We start from the raw sequence: 23,816 nt of genomic DNA, 5'->3' as shown, positions 1-23,816 counted from the left end.
AAGGAGTGGTTCGTAGTTGTTGGAACTGGGGAACAAACAGGGGCATGGATCTGACAGATCACGGCATGGGCCCTCGGGAGCGCTGGAGCAGGTGAATACAAGTTTGTTTTTTTTTAAATACCCAGCTCGACTGCTACAATTTCATAACTATCTAACAACCCCTTAAAAAAAAAACCCAATAACATGTTTGACATACTGATTTTTATGTCTCATATTCGTAGTGCTGAGCTGAGAGATAGATCAGGATTTAAACCTTCAGTTGTTTGCTACACTCCCCCTCAATCAGCTCATTATCTAGCTATAATTGGATTTCCCTGCCATATATTAAGTTAACCTAACCTGTTTATTCAGCCTGAAATGGATTTGAATTGTCTATCGTCTGCTATCTTTTCTGACCTTGTTTGATTCCAGCTTTTGTACCTTGTTGTCATCTGTTCATGACTTCTGTTTGTACCTTGACTACTCAATTTAAAACTTAGATCAAGTGAGGTCAAGGCCTGTCTTATACTTTGATTAACACACAACACACACTTTGATTTTCCTTACTGAAATAGATAACCAGATTTTAGAGCTACCTCAGTCATAATAGCATCATCAGTACTTTTGTTTGTTAAATTTCTACTTTTGGTGACGCTTAAACAATATTTAAGAAAACTTAAATAAAAACAAAATTTTAACAGATGTCAGTCACATGAATCCCTAAAAGAACGAAAAACTGGGACTTCCAGGTCTGACGCAGAGATGTAAAGATGTACCTGCAGAAGGGTCCACAACCCACATACAATATTGGCATGTACATGTACGGATGAGGTGTACCCCAGGCAATAATGGAAACCTATACACTGACAACAGGCACCATTGGAGCGCTATGCGTAAGCACAGTAAAGTTGAAGAAGACAGGCTGCAAGCAGAGAATTCCACCATCTCGGGAGCAGCAACACAGCAGCACAGCAACACAGAGTAATTACCTGGACATTGTGTAAACATAACCCAGAATCTAGCAATACAAGCCACAGCTCCCTCAGGCATTCTGCACTGGCTCAGTACCTCTATTCCCCCTGCCTGTACCCTACTCCTTCTCCCTAAAAGTTGGTCCACCTAATTGTGAAGGAACGACTGGTTATTTGCAACTGTCCTGCTACAAAAATGCACTTGAACCACCAATGAACGAACAACTTGAGGGAAGACCTGGAGTTTATGGAATGCTACCTTTGCTGAAACAGGTAAAAATTGAAGTCACTAGGTGATGAACTCCCAGCCACTTACACAACCTCCATGCCTGCAAGCCCTGATTCTCAGAATATGTCTAAGGGGAGCACATACCACTCATGCACTACCCCAAATAATCAACAAAAAGCTAACTGCATTCTTAGAGCACACAGATCTGTCAGATGCATGGAACCTGCAACACCCAGATGATAGGGAATACACACACTACTCCCATCTACAAGTTTCATGGTCCCGCAAAGAGCCTGTCAACTTGCTTTCACCTTGAGCCTGTGAGCACCTCTAAGAGACAGATATTCACTAGATGGTGATTTCCGATGACACCTCACCCTGCAGTCTGTCTACCCCAAAGGTACGGACATTTTATGACATTTTACAACCTTCCTCAAAAAAGACAACTTATTTATAGAGCTCTAAAATGGCTGGTGCATAGAATTTAAGCAAACCATGAAATACTAAAAACAAGAATAGGTTCGGCGCCAAAGTGGGAATGGGGGATGCTAACAATCTGCGTGGTGTCACTGGTATAAATAGTCGGTGACCTGGTTGTTTGAGAAGAGAATGTAAGTAATTCACGGCAACCAATAGATGTGTGTAGGTACCTGTAGGTGAATGATCATGTCCAGCTTACTGTTCCTGAATACAGCTGTAAGTCCAGGTGTTCAGTGGGTGATGGCTCCTTATGTGGGTTTCAATATCCCAGGAGTGATATTACAAGTCGTTCTCTGCAAGAAATCTTACTTGTATCCAGCATAGGCAGGTTCGCAGTGATGTTTCCTGTATAGGGTAGCAGAGCCGCGGCCGGTGGCTCTGCTACCCTCTACAGTTCTGGTACAGTCCGATGGGTGATGTCACCACGCTACAGGGAATCCAGAAAGACAAACTTTCCAACGCGTTTAGGAGACTGTCAGTGTCTCCTTCATCAGGGAATCGCACTTCTGGACATGCATCGTACCATTTATAAACGTACCCTGCCTATATTAGTGCGAGCTGCTGTATGTTAAAATATGTGAATGTTTGTTGATTATAGGAGCGTGTACTAAGTTTAAAATTAATCTTTAATGTTAATATCAATAAAATATGAAAACATTGTATATAAAGGATCGTTTAAAAAAATTATTAGTAATTAAAATACACATACATACGTGTGCTTCCACATAATAATCAAAAGGGACTAAGATGGGAATTTAGAAAGAGACTAATGGTGAGTACTTCTGAGCGGACAGAGCACATCTATGTAAAAGCAAATAATTCTATTTCATTATTTAACCCCGTAGGGGCTAGAGTATTCAGAGAGAAGAACCATTTGCTTCCTGCTCTGGACATTTGGGATACATACTTTCCCCCTCTCCAGTTGCGTTGTACCTTCTCTATACCAAAGAATTGGGAACCTTCAAAGAGTTCCTAATGGTTGGCTTTGTAATGTTTTGAAAGGGGGTGTCCCTCAAAACCCTTTACTATATTCCTTCTGTGTTCATTTATGCGCTCTTTTAATGTTCTTTTTGTACGGCCTACATAAAGTTTGTTGCAATAAATTACCCCTTTAGTTCGACAATTTATGTGTTTTTTTCTTTTGTATTTGTTAATATCCGTAACTGGTCTGAAAGTTTTAACAGCTTTTTTGTTTCTGGTAATCTTACATGTGATGCATTGCCCACAAGGAAAAAAGCCATTTTGCGATAAAGAATTATTATTATTGTATTTTTTATAGTGGGTGCTACCAAGGTGCCAACATTTCTGGCTTTTCTAAAAATGAATTGTGGTTTATTTGATAGGTTTTGTCCTATAATTTTATCTTGGGATAAGATTCTCCAATGACGATTTACTATACATTTCAAAATATCACAATCCTGGGTATATTGTGTTATTATAGGGATTGTTATAGTATTTTCTGTATTTTTTTGTAGATTAGATCCTACAGAATTTTCTTCATCTACTATTTTGTTTTTCAGTAATTCTGATCTTTCCATCAAGGCTATAGTCTTTTTAGTATTTCAATTTTTGTTGTAATATTGAAGCTTCTTTGTCAAAAATTTCAGAATCTGTGCAACAGCAAGCCAACCGACAGCAATAGTTTCATTCTAAAAACCAGCTGTCACCTTCCTACATGGCTCGATGCAATCCCCAAAAGTCAATATCTACGACATCGGAGGAACTGCACAGATTCTGAAATTTTTGACAAAGAAGCTTCAATATTACAACAAAAATTGAAAGATAAGGGGTATGATGATACCGTACTAACAAATACTAAAAAGACTATAGCCTTGATGGAAAATCAGAATTACTGAAAAATAAAATAGTAGATGAAGAAAATTCTGTAGGATCTAATCTACAAAAAAATACAGAAAATACTATAACAATCCCTATAATAACACAATATACCCAGGATTGTGGTATTTTAAAACGTATAGTAAATCGTCATTGGAGAATCTTATCCCAAGATAAAATTATAGGACAAAACCTATCAAATAAACCACAATTTATTTTTAGAAAATCCAGAAATGTTGACACCTTGGTAGCACCTACTATAAAAAATATGACTACTGTGATGCATGCCCACAATAATAATTTTTTATCGCAAAATTGCTTTTTTCCTTGTGGGCAATGCATCACATGTAAGATTACCAGAAACAAAAAACTGTTAAAACTTTCGGACCAGTTACGGATATTAACAAATACAAAATAAAAAAACACATAAATCGTCGTACTAAAGATGCCCTTGCAACAAACTTTATGTAGGCCGTACAAAAAGAACATTTAAAGAGCGCATAAATGAACACAGAAGGAATATAGTAAAGGGTTTTGAGGGACACTCCCTTTCAAAACATTACAAACCCAACCATTAGGAACTCTTTGAAGGTTCCCAATTCTTTGGTATAGAGAAGGTACAACGCAACTAGAGAGGGGGAAATTATATATCCCAAATGTCTAGAGCAGAAAGCAAATGGATCTTCTCTCTGAATACTCTAGCCCCTACGGGGTTAAACAATTAAATAGAATTATTTGCTTTTACATAGATGTGCTCTGTCCGCTCAGAAGTACTCACCATTAGTCTCTTTCTAAAATATGACAGTCTCCGAAACGCGTTGGAAAGTTTGTCCTTCTGGATTCCCCGTAGCCTTGTGACGTCACCCATCGGACTGTACCAGAACTGTGAACAGAGCAGAAGCCACCGGCCGGGGCCCTGGTACCCTATACAGGAAACATCTCTGCGAACCTGCCTATGCTGGATACAAGTAAGATTTCTTGCGGAGAACGACTTGTAACATCACTCCTGGGATATTGAAACCCATGTAAGAAGCCATCACCCGCTGAACACTTGGATTTACAGCTGTATTCACGAACAGTAAGCTGGACATGATCGTTCACCTACAGGTACCTACACACATCTATTGGTTGCCGTGAATTACTTGCATTCTCTTCCCAAACAACCATACTAGTTTGGTTTTGAGTTTGTGGTATCAACATACATGTGCTAGTACCGGTGTGGAAATTGAATAGTCTAGTACTGTCTTTCTGCACTGAGTTATGTACATATAGGTTGGCGCAGGTATACATTTTTGTTTTTAAACCATGAAGTACACAAGTCTCATATAACCTTATATTGGGAATTGGCAAAAATGGTGCTGTGAGGTAGACTGATTGCCTACATGGTGTCCCTTGAGAAACACACTTTTATTAAATATAAGGAAGCCAGCACCACTCAAGCCAAGAAAAGATTATTGGGAGGGGGCGAAAGCAAATTATGATTCAAGGCTAGACAGGAGAGAAGAGATGTATAGATAGCCATTTGAAGCTGAGCTCTTCTGACATGGGACCACAGGCAACTATTAGCAAAATACTTACAATGCCCCCACATATCTACCAGTCCTAAGAATTGCAGCCAGACTAGTTACCACATTCCCGAAAGAAATAAACTACATTTTCCAGACATTATATCACACACTATACATTGACTCAGTAGTAGGCAATAGTGGGCACCTTTTTAGAGAACCTCCCCGTGCACAAGATAACATCTGATCAGCTATCTCAGAAAAATAGTGACATCACATCCCAAGAGCTCAGTCAAGCCATAGCAGGTCTAAAAAACAAAAAGGCTATAGGTCCGGATGGACACACGCTTGAACTCTACAAAGCCTTTGAAGGCAAAGATGTCCCATTACTGTTAAACTCCTTTAAAAAATCATGGACGATCATTTAGCCCAGTTTATGCCCACATTTATCATTGAGTCACATTTAGTGTTTGTGCAAGGAAGGGCAGCAGAAGCAAACATTAGGAAGGTGCTCTCAGGGTTTATAGCCACAGAAATAAGAATAGTAATGATAGGAATGTGCACTTAATAGGATCAGTATCCAAACAGTCTTACTCTCACCATAACCTCAAGAAATATTCTAAAAGAAAAGGAATTAAAACCAGTAACACTTTAATTATATTAAAATCACATATAGAGAACACCCACGGTGCAGCCGAGCAAAATGCAACATATAGTCGTTAGCTCAATAGTGTACCTGAGACATCTTGTATACCATATAAGAGGACAAAACCAACAAACATGCAGACCAACCATATATTGTAGAAAATTAAATCGTACCAATACATAGCCACCTTTAAAAATAATAAGGAAATATTATGCCTTACCAGAGGTGCTTATAATGCCTACAGTGTGGGCATACAGTGTGACATTGAGATGATGAGCCTGGGTGGCAATCAGGTGAATCCTAATACTGAGTAGTAGCATATCTGAAGAGGACCACTATCCCTAATGGTTCGGTAATTGAATCCCACTCTGACAAGAGCAGTACCTCGGGCTGCACCCCAATTAAGAAACACCCCTCATCCCCCCCGGCCCTGATGTGTGGATTCCTTCGAGGGACTCAAGGCAGGTGCACAAGTGAAGAAAAGATAGGGGCTCTCACAGTGATAACTAGATCAGGGGTATAAAAAGTTTAACTCTAATGAAATTTCACCTCTAGGAGGCCCTAATGGGACATCCCAAATCAGTCCTGGAGTCTGCAGTATTAGTGGCCGCGAACATGCATGGGAGAAATAGATACTGAAGACCACACAGCCTAGTTCCTGACCTACAGGTACATGTGTCTGAAGGCATCGTTCACTATAGTCACACATACAGTTCTCCCTGGGAAGAGATAGTGCCCTTTAACAATCCTGGAAAAGGAAGGGCATTAGACTGGCAGGAGACATTTACATAATGCCAAACCCCGTTGGTTGACAAGAGGGGCTATGTGAAAAATATGCTTTACCCAGCCAACTTTTACCTTTTCCCCATCACCTGATTCATAATTTTTTTAGATCCATGTCCCGGAATATAGAAAAGGAGGCAAAGGTTACTACATTTAATTAGTTTATGGGCATGTTGTCCAGGAAACACACCATTTTTAACCTTTATGTCGACATTAGAAAACTCCTGCTGAAAAAATATAACTACAAAGTTCTAGAGATTTGGCATGGTCTCTTGGACTGTACAAATATACACAGGTTTTAGAAACACATTACAGTACTGGGACATGAACCTTCCACTTGACCCATTGCGCTCAGTGTTAGATACTGAGGAGACAAACTGAAGACAATAACGTTGTTACCCCATCGAGGCCAGTACCCATAATGATCCACACACTTCAACTGGTTGCATAATGACAAACTGATTATTTACATATATAGCTAAACTGGTAGAGGTTATCCCAAAAATGAAATACATGCTTTTAACAGACCAAACAATTTAGGTACCTCAACCTTAGGTTGATCAGGCAGATAAGGTAGGCTAACCTTAGGTTCATACACAGACTGACCTGAAATCAAAGGGAGCCAGATTTTTAACCATCAGAGCCAAACTCTATACCTGGCTAACAACAGCTTCCGTGGCCTTCATATTCAAGCTGGTTATTCTGCGGGCTATGGCCCTGTCTACAGCAGATAAAACCACCCTAACAAGGGTGACCGTACAAGGTGACACGGAAAAACTTACTTCATCTGGCAGCCACTGGATGGTCGAGCGGACAGGTAACAGGAAATCAGAGATAGACCAGTGTTTACACTAGAACACAGAAGAGTAACAAGCCAAAAACAAACACAAGTCTGAGACAGGGAAAACGGGGTCACACTGGAAGATCCAGGACACTGAGGGATACACAACAGATATAAGCAAGCGGAGTCAGACATAAGTGGGACAAAACCAAGATGGCGGCAAAAGGTACAGAATCAATAAGACATAGAATGGTTAATAAGTGTAGCTGAAGTCGGATTTACAGAAAAGCTAAAGTAACAATAGCACAAGCAAGTCAAGCAGTAAACAGCAACCTCTTATGGAACTGGGCAGAATATAAAGTGATTAATGGACACTTCTCCCCCTGCACTGACTGATTCAGCTGTCTATCACTCAAACCACAGCTGTACAAAAAAACAAGTTCAAACTCACACCCAGCTTTTCCCAATAAAATATCCTGAAAGGGAGCTGTCAATAATTGGCAACTCTGGGTATGGTTTTCAAACACAGAAGCATGAAATTTGATCACGTTCAGAGAAATTAGCGAGTTCTGAAAGAAGGGTTTTTGTAGCTATTGCTTTTGTGTAGCTATTACTTGATTTTGTTTTAGGGCTAAACTAAAAGAAATAAACTTTATTTACTATGTGTATAAAGTTTCCATAGCCATTTTAGCGCATTTCTTGACTTCTGGAACACTGTTGTAGAATGACTTTTTAAGTATACGGATAAAGTAAAGCATAATAACCAACATTATGATGCAGGGCTTGAAGTTCCAAAGAAAATGTATCAAAGGAAAAAATATAAATTAGAAAAAAAATGTACATGCCTTGATCGCAGAAGAACAAAGTGTAACATCAGAAAATTGTCCAAGAGGAACATTATATAGCAAAAAGTAAGAAAATAAGAAGACATCATTTACATTGAAATTATTTAGAGCTAATTTAAATGAAAACAAAGCAACAAATATCAAACATCTCTTGTAAATAAGTAGAAAAATGAGTCACAATTACAAAGGGAATGGCTGATGCTTAAAAAACAGTAACCCTTGCAATTCCTAGTTTAGGCTTTTCAAAATACATTTTAAAACCTTTAGATTAATGAAGGAAGATTAAAAGAGCTTCCATGCTACACAACTCAAGTCTTCAATGATGGAATGAAATGGTTAAGAGCTGTACCCTTAATTTCAAGTAAGCACCAGATGTCAATCAACATAATACAAATGTGCTGAGACATGTATAATTCTCAGTTTCTGGTTTATAATCTAGATTGTCCTATTGACCTTCTTGCTATCTTTTACCTTGAGAAATAAAAAGGTGTAGAGCAGGGGCATAGCTAAGAGAGTCAGGGTCCAACAGAAAGCTTCTGAATAGGGTCCCCCTTCCCGCTCAAACAAAAAAATATAGGTAATCCAAATAGCACAGAAATTGAAAAAGAAAATCTGGGTGCATGCTAACTAGGGCCAGGCTTCAGGTCCTCCAAAAATAATATATAGAAAGGTAATAACAGCACTCCAGACGTGGAATTCTGCAAAACATAAGTGGATTTATTTTATATTCAAAGCGACGTTTCGGCTCAAAGTGTGAGCCTTCCTCAAGCCCGAAGTTTGCAGTTCTTGTCTACTCAACACAAGTAGACATCAGTTGCAGGCACCACATTGCAGCTTTTGTTTACTGGTGATACATATAAGCTGGGCCCCAGGAGCATTGCCTGGTCAAAATATCTGGGGTATGTGCCCCTGATACATCTGGCCAGGTCCCGGATATCACCTAGGTGCTGCTCAGGTGGTATTCTCCAATTGTGGAACAGAGAGCCGTCTGCTATCTGGAGAAGATGCTAGTTTAGCTCATCACCGGAGCTTAACGGGCATTGGAAAACACAGGGTGTGAGCGATATCTTCTGTAGAACAGACTCCTAGGATATTTATTTTTTAATCATACTACAAAGTTTTACATTCTTCAGGCATTCAGATTCAGTATCCATATTACCTGCACTTAAGACAAGCTATCATCACTCAAATAATTGTATAAAATCAGAAATAACTTAAAGTTGAAACCAAATGAGCTAATTATTACAAAAGTCCTACATTATTCCATAGAGTGCTTGCAATACAAAACCGTTGAACTCTAATTCATATCAATCGACTCTCCTGAATTATTTCTCAATTCTGCGAAGAGATTAATAAAGACCTGCTTTTAAAATTATGCGATAAAAGAATTCTATCATTTTTCAGTTCATGAAAGGGGGTTAAGAGCCCATTGGATCCCCACAATGAATTAATATAAGCCTAATAAAGTCCCTCTCAACTTTTACATGAACTGCTACTCTTGTAATTGATAGCCAGAGGTAGATTACCTGTAAGCACCACAGAAATACTGTTCTGCAATATATTAAGTATTCAAAGGATACAGTATATTCACAATCAATCAATCATTCACTAGTTCATCCAATCCTTTTTAAATAATTCAACATTCAATAAAATATATCTGGTAATTATACAACTATTACAATCTATAAAATAGATTTAGTACCATGACAAAAACAAATTAACCTCACAAAAACATGTGTATTCAGCTTTAATAAAAATGTTAAAAAGCTAATCAATCTATTATGTATTCAATTGGGAAATGCTTGTACATTATTGGAAAATACAACCAAAGCCAAAAATAACATTGGGCCACATATATTCATAGTGAGGCAAACTGTCTAAATATCATGGAGAGTGCACCCAATTTATGAAGACTGGAGCATGGTCTTCATTAATCTGGTGCACCTTGCAGACGCCGAAAGCACTTAAACTGTGTGCACCAGTTTTTTTGTGGTATTTATCGGGTGTGCACCATAATTATGTTGGACTTCCAACATAGATTTAGTGCACCATGGGAATGCGCACCGGAACGCTCATTTATGTGTACCGCATTGTGTTGTAGTGGATAAACAGCAATCATGACAAAATACTGGCGGAAAAACTTCATAAATACATGTAAAAGCAGTTTGCAAATGTAGTTATGTACATTCTATGCCAGAATACTTATTGGGATAATACAGAAAAAATATTAAGTGTAATAGGTATTTTGACATGTACATAATTCTTCCAAAATCCCACAAGAGTTGTTTTTGTTCCATGCCACTTTCTCTCTGTGCAGAACACAAAACAATAAAAGGTTGAATGTAGAAAATAAAAACATCTGTTGTGCGGCATCACACATTTTCCACATCATAAACCAAAAAGCTTAAGTGAATATGGTTTTCAATCCATTTAGATGGGGTATTTCTAACTGTGATTTCACAAGGTAGCTCCCTTGGAAGAAAGGTGACAGATAAAAATGTGTCTGCAGGTCTGTCACAGAAATCCAGAAAATGTTCCTAAACAACAAAGCAGTAGTAAAACTTTGAAGGATCTTTTATGTTATATTTATGACACATGACATGCAGCATGGTTTAAAAATGAGAAGCGATATATATTCAGCATGATTGCTTGCTCTACTGTGGGCACATCCAGGCTGCTGAGACCCCGCTGTGCACGTTCATAGGTTAAGATGAAATGGAATATAACTTCTTTACTCCATATAAGTATTACCAAATATATTGGGCTCCAAAATGCCACAAATTTTAATTAAAAAAGTATATAAGCTTTAACGTATACCGTACCTCTGATAATATACAACTGTGGACAGTATTTTAGGAAGCATTAAGCTGTTGAATTATTTTTTTGAATTATTTAAAGCGGAGGTCTCCAATCTTCACAACAAGCACCTCATAATTTACAGGAACCTGTCTTGTGAGGTTTCAAGGAGATCCACTTCTTTACTCATTGAAGACCCCAAACTCTGTTTGAGATGTTGTAAGATAAAGTCAATTAGGTCTGTGGAGAAAGTCCACACTGGCAAAAATCTTGCAGTTCAATCTGTTATAACATCAAGAATGCACCATAGATTTTACCTTGTTGAATATAGCAGATACATTCTAGAACAATCAATAATTAAAAAAAATCTAACAAACCTGTCACCCAGGTACAATATGGTTTTATTTCATAAGGATTTTGTTCACAATTTGAATGAGAGATTTCCTATGTTCAAATCAAATACCTTTTTGATAAACATTCTCCTATGAATATCATATATACTCAAGTATAAGCCGAGTTTTTCAACACGAAAAGATGCGCTCACAAAACCTAACTTGACAAATACTCGAATCTATAAAAAAAGAGCTCTGTACTCCCCTTTCCAACGCCCCTTGCAGGTCCTCTTATGTATTTTGTTGCTCCTGCTCCATCTCCTGCTCCTTATGAGAAGCTGACACATGCATAATGAAGTATTCTACCTGCTGAAGCAGTTGCGCCACCAGCAAGTGGCTGACTTCATAATGTTTGCATTGGCATTGCACAAAGTTTTTTCATAGGCCTCACATACTTGGGGCAGGGGCTACTGGCTATATACTAGTGGCCATTTGCTGGCTGTACACTGGGGGCTGGGGTTGCTGGCTATATAAGGTTGGCTAGATACTTGGGACAGGGGCTTGCTGGCTACACACTAGTGTGCATTGGCTGGCTATATACTGAGTGCAGGGGCTGGCAGGCTATATACTAGAGCCAGGGGGTTGGATAGCTATATACTGGTTGGAGGCAGTGACCAATGCATTTCCCACCCTAGGTTTATCCTCGAGTCAATAGGTTTTTACAGTTTTTGTAGTTAAGATTAGGTACCTCGGCTTATACTCAAGTTTATAAGGTACTCTGTGTAATGGCTTATGCATATAGATATATTACATATCTTTGTATCCTGTACAGATTTTAACCCCTTACTGCAACTACTATACTGAGGAGTAATAAACAGGGGGAAATAATGTTCAAGTTCAATGGAAACTCTTAGGTCTACATTCTGTTTGTATAATACTATGCTATACCTGTAATGGATATTAGACAATTAAGATAATAAATGATTTATTTTAGAAGTACACCTGTTAATGTGCTGGAGTATTTCCCTTTGTTCATTTCACCCTGTGGAGCATCCAGTCTTTTCTTCTTGCGCCAGTGGTGGAGTGGTGAGCTTGCTACTTTCATTTTTATCTTATAACACTGCAGGAAGGGACTCTCACACAAACTGTAGTTCTATTATAATCAGGTTATGTCACTGGCTCACAAACGGAGCTGGTGCCATACAGATAATACCCTTTTCTAAAATATGCAAACTGACATTTGATAGTTTGATAGTGGGTGCTTGATTGAAGGGTTTCTGGCTCTTCCCCCCTCGATTGGATTCCTAGTACCTTGTTTGAGAGCATTATATTTTTGTAATGGCAATCCCAGTGTCTGATATAGAGCCTATAAGATGGTACAGTGTGACAATGCAATTCTGCTCTGCAAAGCTCAAATGGGCTCCTTCCCTTTAAAGATGACCTATCACCCAAAAGATGGCATCAGGACCTGTTTACTAAAGCAAGCAGCTCCTAGTGCTACAACAGATGTAGCAGTGTTACACTGATAGCTTTATCGGAACGTTACTACCACATATTGGGTATTGGCATACTTAAGAGAAATTAGGTATCAAACTTTGCAATGCATTTTGCTATTTATTACACTGTGAATATATATTTCATATATTTTTTTGGCTAAATTAATGTATTGTCCAAATAAATTACAATTTGTAAATTGCAAATCCATTTTGTTTTCCCCTGTGATACATTTAAAGGGTTAAAAAACTTCCTTAAAGTTATTTTGCATAAGTCTTTATTTAGTTTCAAAATTGGGAAAATTTATGGGGTTTTTCTAAAATATAGGCCTCCAAAGTCATTTAAAACCTAAGTTGGTAAGTCTCAAGGTAAGTTTTAGTGATATTTATGAAAATGTGAAAAATAACATCTTAAAAAGAAGAAGATGCTTAAAAATAAAAATAATACCAAAATAAATCAGACTTTCAAAAAATATTTGTCATTAAGCTATTTGAGTGGTCTAAAAATCAGAACATTTTGAAGTTTAAAAATGCTAACATTTTAAGACATTTTGAAAAATGTCTGTATTTTTCATAAATAAATGCAAAACATATCAACCAATTTTTAATCTAAAATAAAACATAATCAAAATCATCAGGGTATGTTAAAGCATTCCAAAGTTATCCCAACATAAAGTGACAGGAAAATAAAGATTGGTTGGAAGGTTAAAACTGATAAGGATAAGGACTCTAGCATGGGCCATGATCATAATACAAAGGTATTACTTTGGGGGAATATAAAAGTTTAAAGTAAAGATATTGCTTCACATAGGTATCATAACATGAGACCAATATGGCTACTGAGCTGTAATACGGAACCCCAGGGACACTATACAGCATCTGTGCATGCAATTATTTAGACACTTGGATTCTCAGCAATATATTTGTAGGCATTGAATAACATTTAAGTCACTGGGACACATTTTTTAAAGCCTCTGCACCAGATTTTTTAGGACTTTGCCCATTCCTTTCAGTGCAAACTGCTTGCACATGTATTTATAAAGCTGCACTATACCCGAAGCAACACAAAATTCTGCACTGAAAGGGGCGTTCCAGTGCACAGTCAGACCATGCGTCACATTTATCATGCAGTGTCCGAATCTGGCGCACACTTTACTGGTAAACTGCACATAGTACAGACTGCACAGTTTTTTTAAATAAATATGGGCCAATGACTTTACAATGTACACCATGAGAAGATGTACAATTTATATATCAGATTAATAAATTTATGTTCTGTGAAAAAATAAAAAGGAACTATAAACAATTAAAATATTGTATTGTTAAAATAAATGTCACTTGCTATCCCGAACTTTCACTCTGTAAACTGTGAAAACAGGGACAGCTGAAGATATATTTGGCTGCTCCACCTGTTAGGAAATTGGTATCTATACTATGGGATAAATGAAATGCAGAAATGATGCCATTCACTTGTCAAATTAAATGGAAATAATCCATCTTTCATTTACATGAAGTAAATGAAGTAAAAGCTAGTGTTTTGGGTATTTATATTCAACCATGACACCATGAGACGAAATAAGCACACAAATTATTTTGGTTGTTGTAGAAATTGTTGCTAAATTTATTGTTCTGAATTGTGTGCAGGGTTCGCCAGATTTATTAATTGTGGTGCATGTTCTTCAGCAGAATGCACCATTTATTTCTGGTGCTCTTTGTCCATGCTGCAGAATTGTGGCGCAGACACAATTGTGACGCACGTCGGAGAGAATTGTTGAGCACGGTGCATCTAAACAGTAACATACCCCTTTAGGTGCACATTTTTAGTGTCCTGTCAGACACAGTGCAGCCACAACACAAAACTAGTGCATACATTTTATAAATACCTGTGCAAGCAGTTTGCACCATTATTTCTAGTGCAAAGTCAGACAAAAAACTGGCATAAATATTTTAATAAATGTGGGCATAAATGCTACCATCAAGATAAAGGTTAATCTGAAAATAAAGATTTTTTCATTCATAAGTGATGTTTTTCTTTGGGGATGGTCAAATTACCAGCGTATATTAGTTAACTCACTATTAACCTATATTCATAATTTACATACAAATGTGTCTTTTTTACCTTTTTCTTGGTAAGAGATGTTCTAAGATCAGTGGTATGACATAATTAAATAAATAAAAAATAAACCTTTGCATTACTCTGTTGTAATGAAAATGTTTAACTTTCAGAACAGTATCAGGAAAATAAAGAAAAGAAGGTAGCACTCACCAGATGTAGAAAAGCCTTTATCATGTTTCTTAAATATGTCTTAATCAATGGTGGTGATCTATCCCCTCATTGTCTAGTTTTATTAACTTTTTGAGACTTATTAGTCCCAGTTGAGATGTATTTGTCCCAATTGAGAAGTATTTGGCCCAGTTGAGACATATTTGTCCCAATTGAGAAATAGTTGTCCAAGTTGAGACATATTTGTCCCATATTTGTCTCAGTTGAGATTTATATGTCTCAGTGTAAACTGTGACAAATATGTCTCAAAAAGTAGTAAATGAAACCAGACAATGACATGAAAGATCACCCCCAACTTTAAGGTGTACAACACTTTACTGAAAGAATCATATACAATATATCAAAGCTAAATCACCTATTGCATCTTGACATGCTATTCTCCCCAGTCTCCTGGTACTGCTGGTCTTAGTTCGCTCTGGGATTGTGGGCGTGAAAGCCTGGTGGTATGGTCCAGACTTTTACTTTCAATGAATCTTTTTAACTGAGCACAGCTGAAAAACATGTTTTTAATATGTTCAATGTTATGTATCTTCCCCTGTAGATGTATGATTGCTCATTATCAACATAACCAAATAGTATCTTGTGTCGCACACCCTATATTATAGATGAACTGCAAAAAAAAAATGGTGAACTCTGTCGAACCTGAGCGGGGGAGCAACACATTCATGATTTCAGGTGCAGGTAAACTCAAGAGGCATTGTTAGTAAATGTGCCCCAATATGTTTCCATAACTTCAAGCCTGTGGTAAAAGTAAAATTTTGAATGTTGCGGCAGAAAAATAATAAGAGGTAGGAGTAGTTTACTTTCAGTTGGGAAGAAAGGCCATAGTCCCTGTACACAGCACATATCCAGCACCGAATAGGCTTTATGAAACGCCCAGAAACTTGGAGCATAGGAGACGTAATGTTACCTGCTGTTCTCTGCATGTATTGAAGCAGCAGGAGTAATAGCTTGTAAAAGAAAAGGATTAGGCTTATGTGAGCTGTATACACTGAGCTGAACTGCTGGGAGTGAGCTGGAGTAGTAAGGCCCACCCATCTACTTCCTGTATTCCGTCTCAGAATCCTCGTTCTAGAAATGGAACACAACTACAAGCAGAGAATTGACTGCAAATTTGAAAGTTAGATAAGGACCTTCTAGTGGTGGACCTTAATATTCATATAATTGTTTTTAAAAGGAGTATAATGCAATTGTATTGAGCACAGGTTGTCTGAAAAGTTACTGACCATTTAGTCAAATCTGTTTGGACTCTCCTATAGCATGTTCATATCATGCATCTAAACAGTTTATTAGTTCTTTTTTATTTAAAGAATCAATCAATACAGTTAGATCAAAATGCAATTTGTAAGGATAAATGCTAAAAGGGCATAAAATGCCACAATGATGTATACTGGCCAAAAAATGTAAATGTATGTATCTCTTATACATTTTAGCAGCAGTGTTGAAGAGGATATGACATTCATATATATCACATTAACAGGATCAATGGAGAAATCCTATGGACAAGCTTGGTTATTATTGATTTATGCCCTTTCAAGGACAGTGTTAATTCCGAAAATGTATTTTTTTATGACCTTCCTGTTTCCCGATCCCATTTGTCAACACTGTTCACTTCTCAGTGTCTTTGAATGTTGCATTTTTTTAATCACATCTACCTTTTGCTTGTAAATGAAACTGTGACCTTGGGTCTGCAACTCTATTTCTCATTGCTACAGTTAATAAATATTAGATGCTACTTGAAAAAAGGATTTATTTTACCTATTTCCTTTTACATGTAATTTGTTATACCCAGAACATGTCAGGAATGAAACTAATTTAAGTGAAAATATGGAAGACCAGAGCTGAACTTAGTATTGACTAAGTCAAGGTACACCATTAAATTCCAAATAATATTGATGCATTTATTTTCTACGGGTTCTCCTCTGAGCTTGTGTGCTATAATTCTACCTGAAGCTTTTCCATTAAAATTATTAAAAGGGCTATCCACAAGGTAAAATATTTCTTTTTCAAAAGGCTTCAAATGGGTTAAAAATTAATAAAATATATAATACACACCAGTCTCCTATTGCTCCTTTGTTCCAAGTCTCCATTGTTCTTTATTTACTTGTCCCCCACAAAACAGGATTTGAGCAATGACCAAAATGTCAATCACTGGCCGCAGTCTATTGGGGAACCTTAGCATTGTTGGATAAATCAGCACCAGATTTGTTTTATAGTAACCCAGCATGGGATTAGATGAACTCAACAAAATAAAACAGTAGATTTACGAAATATTAGAATGTTATAGAAACATCCAGTTATTGCTTAATAAAGCAATTTTTCTGATTATTATTTAGAATTTGGGTATTAAATAAAGTGTTGCAACATCAGTATTTATTTAATGTTTCCTGCATCAGTAGAAAACAAAATAACATAGTGGTAGAGTAAGCAGCAAAGTAGGCTATTTTACATGTATTACCTTGGAAATCACATATTAAACTGGCATAGTTACAGCTATCATAGTTACAGCTATCTGACCCACATCTAATGTAATTACTGTAACAATTAAACAAGATACATGTATGTATGTATGTAAATATGACATAGTATGTACTTTATGTACTCGAAAGTGGATCGATAGTATGATATAAAATATAGTGCACAGCATTTAACTAGCAAGAACATGAATAATTCATATTACATTATGTCTTTATATTTCTTTTAGATTTCCTTACCTTAAAAACCAGTTCACCAATCAACCCATTCCAGGTTCCATCCTCCTGAGGACTTCCATATTTGTGATCTGGGGCAATATATATTTCATACTTGAATCCCAAATAATTGGATAAGGCATCAAGGACATCAATAGAAAATCCTTGGTATTTCTTTGGCTTTCCCAATACATTTTCTAAGACCATTACAAATGGTTCTTCCTGTAAAATAAACAGATATTATGAGTATTTTCTTGGAATATTATACAGGTATGTCACTGTTAAATTGAAAATGAAATTTATAAATGTCAGCTATTACCGAACTTAAGCATACGGGTGGGTAAGCACACATCAGCACCCTAAAGGGGAGAAGCGCTGCTTACCACTCCCCTCTCCATAGAGAAGCGCAGGCGGCATTATATGTCCTATATTTTTCCATGCACAGTCATGGTGTGGTGAGATAACATGTGTTCCCCACACCACTACCTGGCGCCATAGGCATCAAGGGGGAACAATATCCAGCCGCAAATGGTGCCCCATTTGGTACAAATCAGAGACCAATTTCAGTCGTCTGAATGAGACCGTAGTATGAACATTATGGATAAACAAGCATGCTTACTAACACTATACCTTATTGACTTTATATAAATCAGCTCTGAAGCACAAACTACAACTCTTACTAGCAAAAAACCACTAGACTTCCAAATAAGGAATATTCTTGGCCAAAGAACATTTTAATGTACCTTATTGTAAATAATTTTGCTGGAAATGTATCTCGCCCAAGTAAATTGAGTGTTCTTGTGAGCAGGGCCCTCATTCCCATTATTTCACCTGACCACGTTATTACTCTGTCTTATTTTGTTTACCCCATGATCTGTAAAATACTGCACAATATGAGAGCACCATATAATTTAGGTTTATTTATCTATTATTAAGTAAGACACAAGTGAATAAATGAAGTCCTGTTCTTATAGGGTAAAATACACAGAACTTATTTGTCATGTTGCAGGAACGCAGTTGCATTTTTAATGATGCAAGGAATACCATAGAAAACAGTCTCTTATTCTGAATACAGCAAAAACATCTTTATTCTTGTACCTTATATTGCAAATAAGGACTCACTGATTGGAATTACATGTCTTTGTGTCCGATTTGTACCCTTATTTTACCCATGTAGCTGCTGTGTGTGTTTTTTGTGTACTGGAATAAAGTAATCTTGGGAACACATTTATTTTCAATTGTTTTCCACTCCAGTTTGTCTGCCCTAACAATAGTCACATCACAACGTGTCCTCTACTGGAACTAGAAGCAATCAGCTGTATTCTGTGGGGAAACTTGACAGAAAGTGTTCGATTGTACTGCCGCCCTGCCACAAGGGATATAAAATAAAGAACTATATAGTGTCAGTTCATTCCAATGGGTTGTCTGTGTAAAAAAAAACTGAAAAAATAAGAGATACTCTTCAAAGATCTAAGGATCATGCACAGAAGATCTCTCTCAATTAACCCAGAATTGTGTAATAGGGTATAACAGCTTTTCAAAACCAAACAAACCATTTTATACACATTTTATCCCACTATCCCTTGTCCATGGCAAGAAAATGTGATTCTGCTATAAAAATAAATGTAGTCTATTGATAAAACACCATTAAAGCCCATTTTTGAATTGTTTATGTTCATGAAGGAGAACATAAAAGTTTTTGTGTTTTTGCATTAATAATCCATATTATAAGGAGGATTAATTCTGTTATTTGGTTAGATTGCAGCTCATATTTTCCTCTGTCTGTGATCTCTGTTGTTGTGCTATTTGCATTCCCATATCCATCAGCACAAAATAAAACCGTGTTTTACTCCATAATTATTTGACTATTAGATAATTGCTTCTCATATTCCAAATTTTGTACTTTTGCAAATAATTGGTTACTTGATTTAAAGGTTTGTTTTTACAGCCTTCCAATCGCATTTTAATCCTTAATTCAATGAGAAAAACACTAGAAACACATTATACTGCATATAATTGTTCTAAATGTTAGAACTGGTATTATCACAGTAACTAGAGATGAGAGAATCTGTCAAGATTTACTTTGCTGCAGCTTTACTAAGTTTTTCGTAAGATTCGATTCCAAATCTATTCAGTTCAAAACAATGTTGCATTACTCTGGAAATTGGTATATAGCCCCCTCAGTTTTTTTTAATAAAAAGGCAATATCTCCTGTTGTAAAGTTAAAAAAATATATATTTTACTTTTCAGTTTTCACTAAAACAATAATATAGAAAGCCTAATAGACATAAGCAAATGGAAAATAATGGAAATCATCAAAAAAAACAATGGACATTTTAACAAATCCATTATACATCTGTTCCAAGATTTTTAAAAAAATATTCATATTTAATTTGGTGCCTCAAAATTGCTATTTTCATACTGAGTTGATGAACAGATATGCTCATCGCTAATAGTAAGTCTATAACATAATGATTTTATATACTTTAAGATAATTTATTACAGTGATTTATAGTTAGCAGAATCATAGCTAAGCAGCATAGGTCTCAGCTTCGGCTCATTTACTAACTTGTCCTCATGCATGCCAGTCACAGCACATGTATATCTTTCATAGTATCACATGACCTATTGATGTAGAACTAGAAGGTTCATTACTAGGTTCTCAAGAAGCCCTTTAAGTTACCTGCTATCTATCTATCTATCTATCTATCTATCTATCTATCCATCTATCATTTTTTGTCTATACTCAAGCCAACACATTAAATCTCTATAAGACCAACTTTTATTGAAACGTGTAAAAATGCAACAGTTTTACTAAAAATGCTAATCACCCTATGACCACAATCTAGGGTCACAGAATTCTAGATATGCGGAAGGATTTCAATAAGAAAAGTCAGGTTGTTTTTTGGTATTGCTCATCTGGACACCTCATTTTGGATTGTGAAGGTTGAAAGCTAGAGGTGAAACCTACACAAATAACTTTACATTCCATAGATAGGAAGCTCATTGACTGTAATTATTGTTTTAATGACCACAGCATTAGGATTTCTGCAGATAATACAACCTGCTTGTGTTGTATTTGCTATAGCGGGAACGGGTGCAGCCTGGCATTTAGCACATACAATGTATGACTGGGCAGCACTATATATGGTCACCCAAAACCATTTAAAACGAAGGTTTGCTAAAACTCCATATGGAGTTTAGTTTGTCCAAAGATTATTTGTCACAATAAAAACTACTCTACTAATTAATCCATTACAAACAATAGATTATTTACATAATTCCAAGGTTTTAGCAGCTGGTCGGCAGAGCTTCATTTGGAATGAAATGTAGCCCATGTTCAAGGCAATAAAGAGTAACCTGTTCTAATTAACAACGTTCTTTAGTAAGGGAAATTGTTATATTTGTAATTGACAAACATATGAATAATGAAGTGTGGCTGTGGAAATGTGTTATTACACTAAATGGTTCGCGTGTTAGCCATCTGGAAATGGAATTAAAGCAAAATGTAACTACAGAATAAAGAAAGTATACATTTTATCTGGACCTACCTGTTCGAATGAAGCCTTAGGGGTCACAGTACTGTAAATCTCTACAGTAATTCTGTAGATGTGAGGGACAACTATGAGAGCAGTATATCCAAGTCTATTTGTTTATAGATTAAGGCCACCATGTTTTCAATTGTGGGCTTGTGGGTCATTGGTGCGTGAGGCCCAGTCATGTGCCAATAACAATAGAGAGAGAATGGATAGGAATAGGACCTGCTCCATTATTTGTGGCTCAGGAATTAAGTTCATCCACAGGGCTGTGAAAATTACGGCCATATTTAATACATGGGCATGTGGATGTCTGCTAGCCATTGAAACAACACTTTGATGTAGTGGCCACTTTTAGTCATAGAATGTAAGGGGTTAATTGGGTCACAATCACTGTTGTCAAATGTTACATCTATAGTGTGGTCCATTGCAAACTTTATGCACTCTCTGCTCCAAAGTTAATAACCTGTAGTTTTAACTGCCTTTACAAAAATGGGGCACATTTACGAAAGGTTCGCACACCGCATTTACGTCGGGTTTCCTGACTGTTTCAGATTAGCGCCACATTTTTTTTTTATAAATCATTTTTATTGCCAAACGAAGTCAGGGGTTAACAAAGTATGTAGGCACAGCAAACAAATTACATGGTCGTACTTCAAATGTTCACTTTACATGTATAATACAGTACATTAAAAAGTTCTACAGTTACCATATTGTACAGTTACCATATTATTAATAATCCATAGATTCCTAATACTTTCCTCTGGTTCAACTACTCTCTTGTCTACTGACACCCACAGAAAACAGCATCAAACAAGAAAGGAGGTACGACTCATTGAGCCTTCCTTACTCAGTTTAGCTCTTATAAAAGATCATCACAGATTGTCCCACATAAGTACAAATAACCAAAGTTATAACTCTCCTGACTTCATACCACAAACAATACTAATCACAATAGTGACCTTACCCCCCTCCCGCCCCCCTGGTCCCCCGGCAGAAGAGAAAAAAAATAAAAAAAAATAAAAAGGGATAGAAAGAAAGGGAGAGGATGGATGCTACTCATTTCCCTTCCATTTTTCCCAGAGCTTGGTTTTTATTTCCCCCTCTTCCCTTTTCTAAACCATAGTTCTTCGTAGGTTTTTACTTGCAGGGATAGCTTGAACCAGGCGTCCACCACAGGGTACTCACTAGCTCCCCATTTCTGCTCTATACACACAAGTGCAATATTGAGCAGTTTAATAATAAGATTTTTGTGACCAATAACCCCATCCCCATCTTTTACCAGACCCAACACTGCGGTCTGGATAGATGGAGTCAAGTCAATTTGCAGCACATCCGAGATTCGTTGGAAGACCTCTTTCCAAAAATTGAGAATACCTGGGCATTGCCAGGCCAGATGAAGGAAATCTGCACCCATAGACGCGCATTTCCAGCATCTGGAGTCGCTTCTTATATTCATTTTATTTAACACCAGTGGAGCGTAATATATTTGGTAAATAAAAAAGAAGTGTATTAATCTATGATTCCAGTTAATGGATCCGATCTTGGTGTTTCTATGTATAGTGTCCCATTCTGTATCACTCATCTCACCTACCACTATCTCCCATTTCTTCCTGTACCAGTGAATCCTTGTCTTTGTGAAACTAATTCGTATAAACTTATTTATCTTTGACATCATCTTACTGTGTTTCTTTGCTTCCCTTATTAAGCTTAAACATTCGTGTGTTCCCTCGTGAGTGTGAGGCGAGTGTGAATTGCCCTTAATAGCGTGTGATAATTGAAAGTATCGAATCCAATCACCCTCCTTCAATCCATAAATTCTCTTAAGCTCCAAGAAGGACAGCATCTGACCTTCCTTTATTAATTGTGACACATATCTTAATCCTAACCTCCACCAAAACTTCCAATCTGGGGTCCTCCTAAGCTCCGTGAGGTGTGGATTACACCATAGTGGGGTTTCTTGCAAAAAGCCCTCAATTTGCAGTATCTTTTTAAAGCGCTTCCAGGACTTGACCATAGTTACTACTAGTATCTATTAGCGCCACATTTAACAGGGGTTTTTGGTGCATGTTATCGGATTTTGGCACAATCGTGCCGACTTTCATGCGGCACAAATCGGGGGGCGTGGCCGTCGGAAAACCCGACTGAATGGGACTAAGTGCAGAATTTAAAATTCAAATTGTGTCGTAAGACATGCATTCATATACACTGGGAAAAAGAAGATGAACTCCGGAGGACCTCAGCGGGGAAGTGACACATGCAGGATATCGGGTGCACAATCTTAGTGTATTGCTTAGTGTCCTCGTCGGACAACACACCTCGGGGATTGCGACAGGACTGGGTAAGTAAATGTGCCCTAATATCTTCAGTTGAAAATTAATTTATAAAGTTAATTAGAATGTTTTGCCTGCTGGTAAAGTATTCAAATACACCAAAAGAATTTGCTATTATAGTTTTTTTTCCTGTTTACTGGAAATTCATTGATGGCTGGCGATGTAATGCAATTTTAATTCTTACACAGAGTATGTCAGATTTATGGTATTTAGACATTATTTTACCTTAAACATTGTGACATTTGTCGTGCAGCTGCACACCTACACCACAAACTAAAATTATAACTTTTCCGCTTA

General features: G+C 37.0%; 1 protein-coding gene across 2 annotated transcripts in view; it reads right to left on the bottom strand.

Moving 5' to 3' along the window:
- The window catches only part of GRID2 (glutamate ionotropic receptor delta type subunit 2), a 716,446-nt gene that overhangs the window by 187,435 nt on the left and 505,195 nt on the right, over window positions 1–23,816 (bottom strand). For both annotated transcript variants that reach the window (XR_011849003.1, XM_072117803.1), the window contains exon 10: window positions 17,675–17,872. Coding sequence is in view for 1 of the 2 variants with exons in the window: in XM_072117803.1 (XP_071973904.1) it covers window positions 17,675–17,872 (198 nt within the window). In the remaining variant the exon portion in view is untranslated. The remainder of the gene's footprint in view (window positions 1–17,674; window positions 17,873–23,816) is intronic.

Source organism: Engystomops pustulosus, chromosome 1 (genome assembly GCF_040894005.1).
Source record: "Engystomops pustulosus chromosome 1, aEngPut4.maternal, whole genome shotgun sequence".
NCBI classification, from domain to species: Eukaryota; Metazoa; Chordata; class Amphibia; order Anura; family Leptodactylidae; genus Engystomops; species Engystomops pustulosus.
This window is presented reverse-complemented; position numbering and strand designations above follow the sequence as displayed.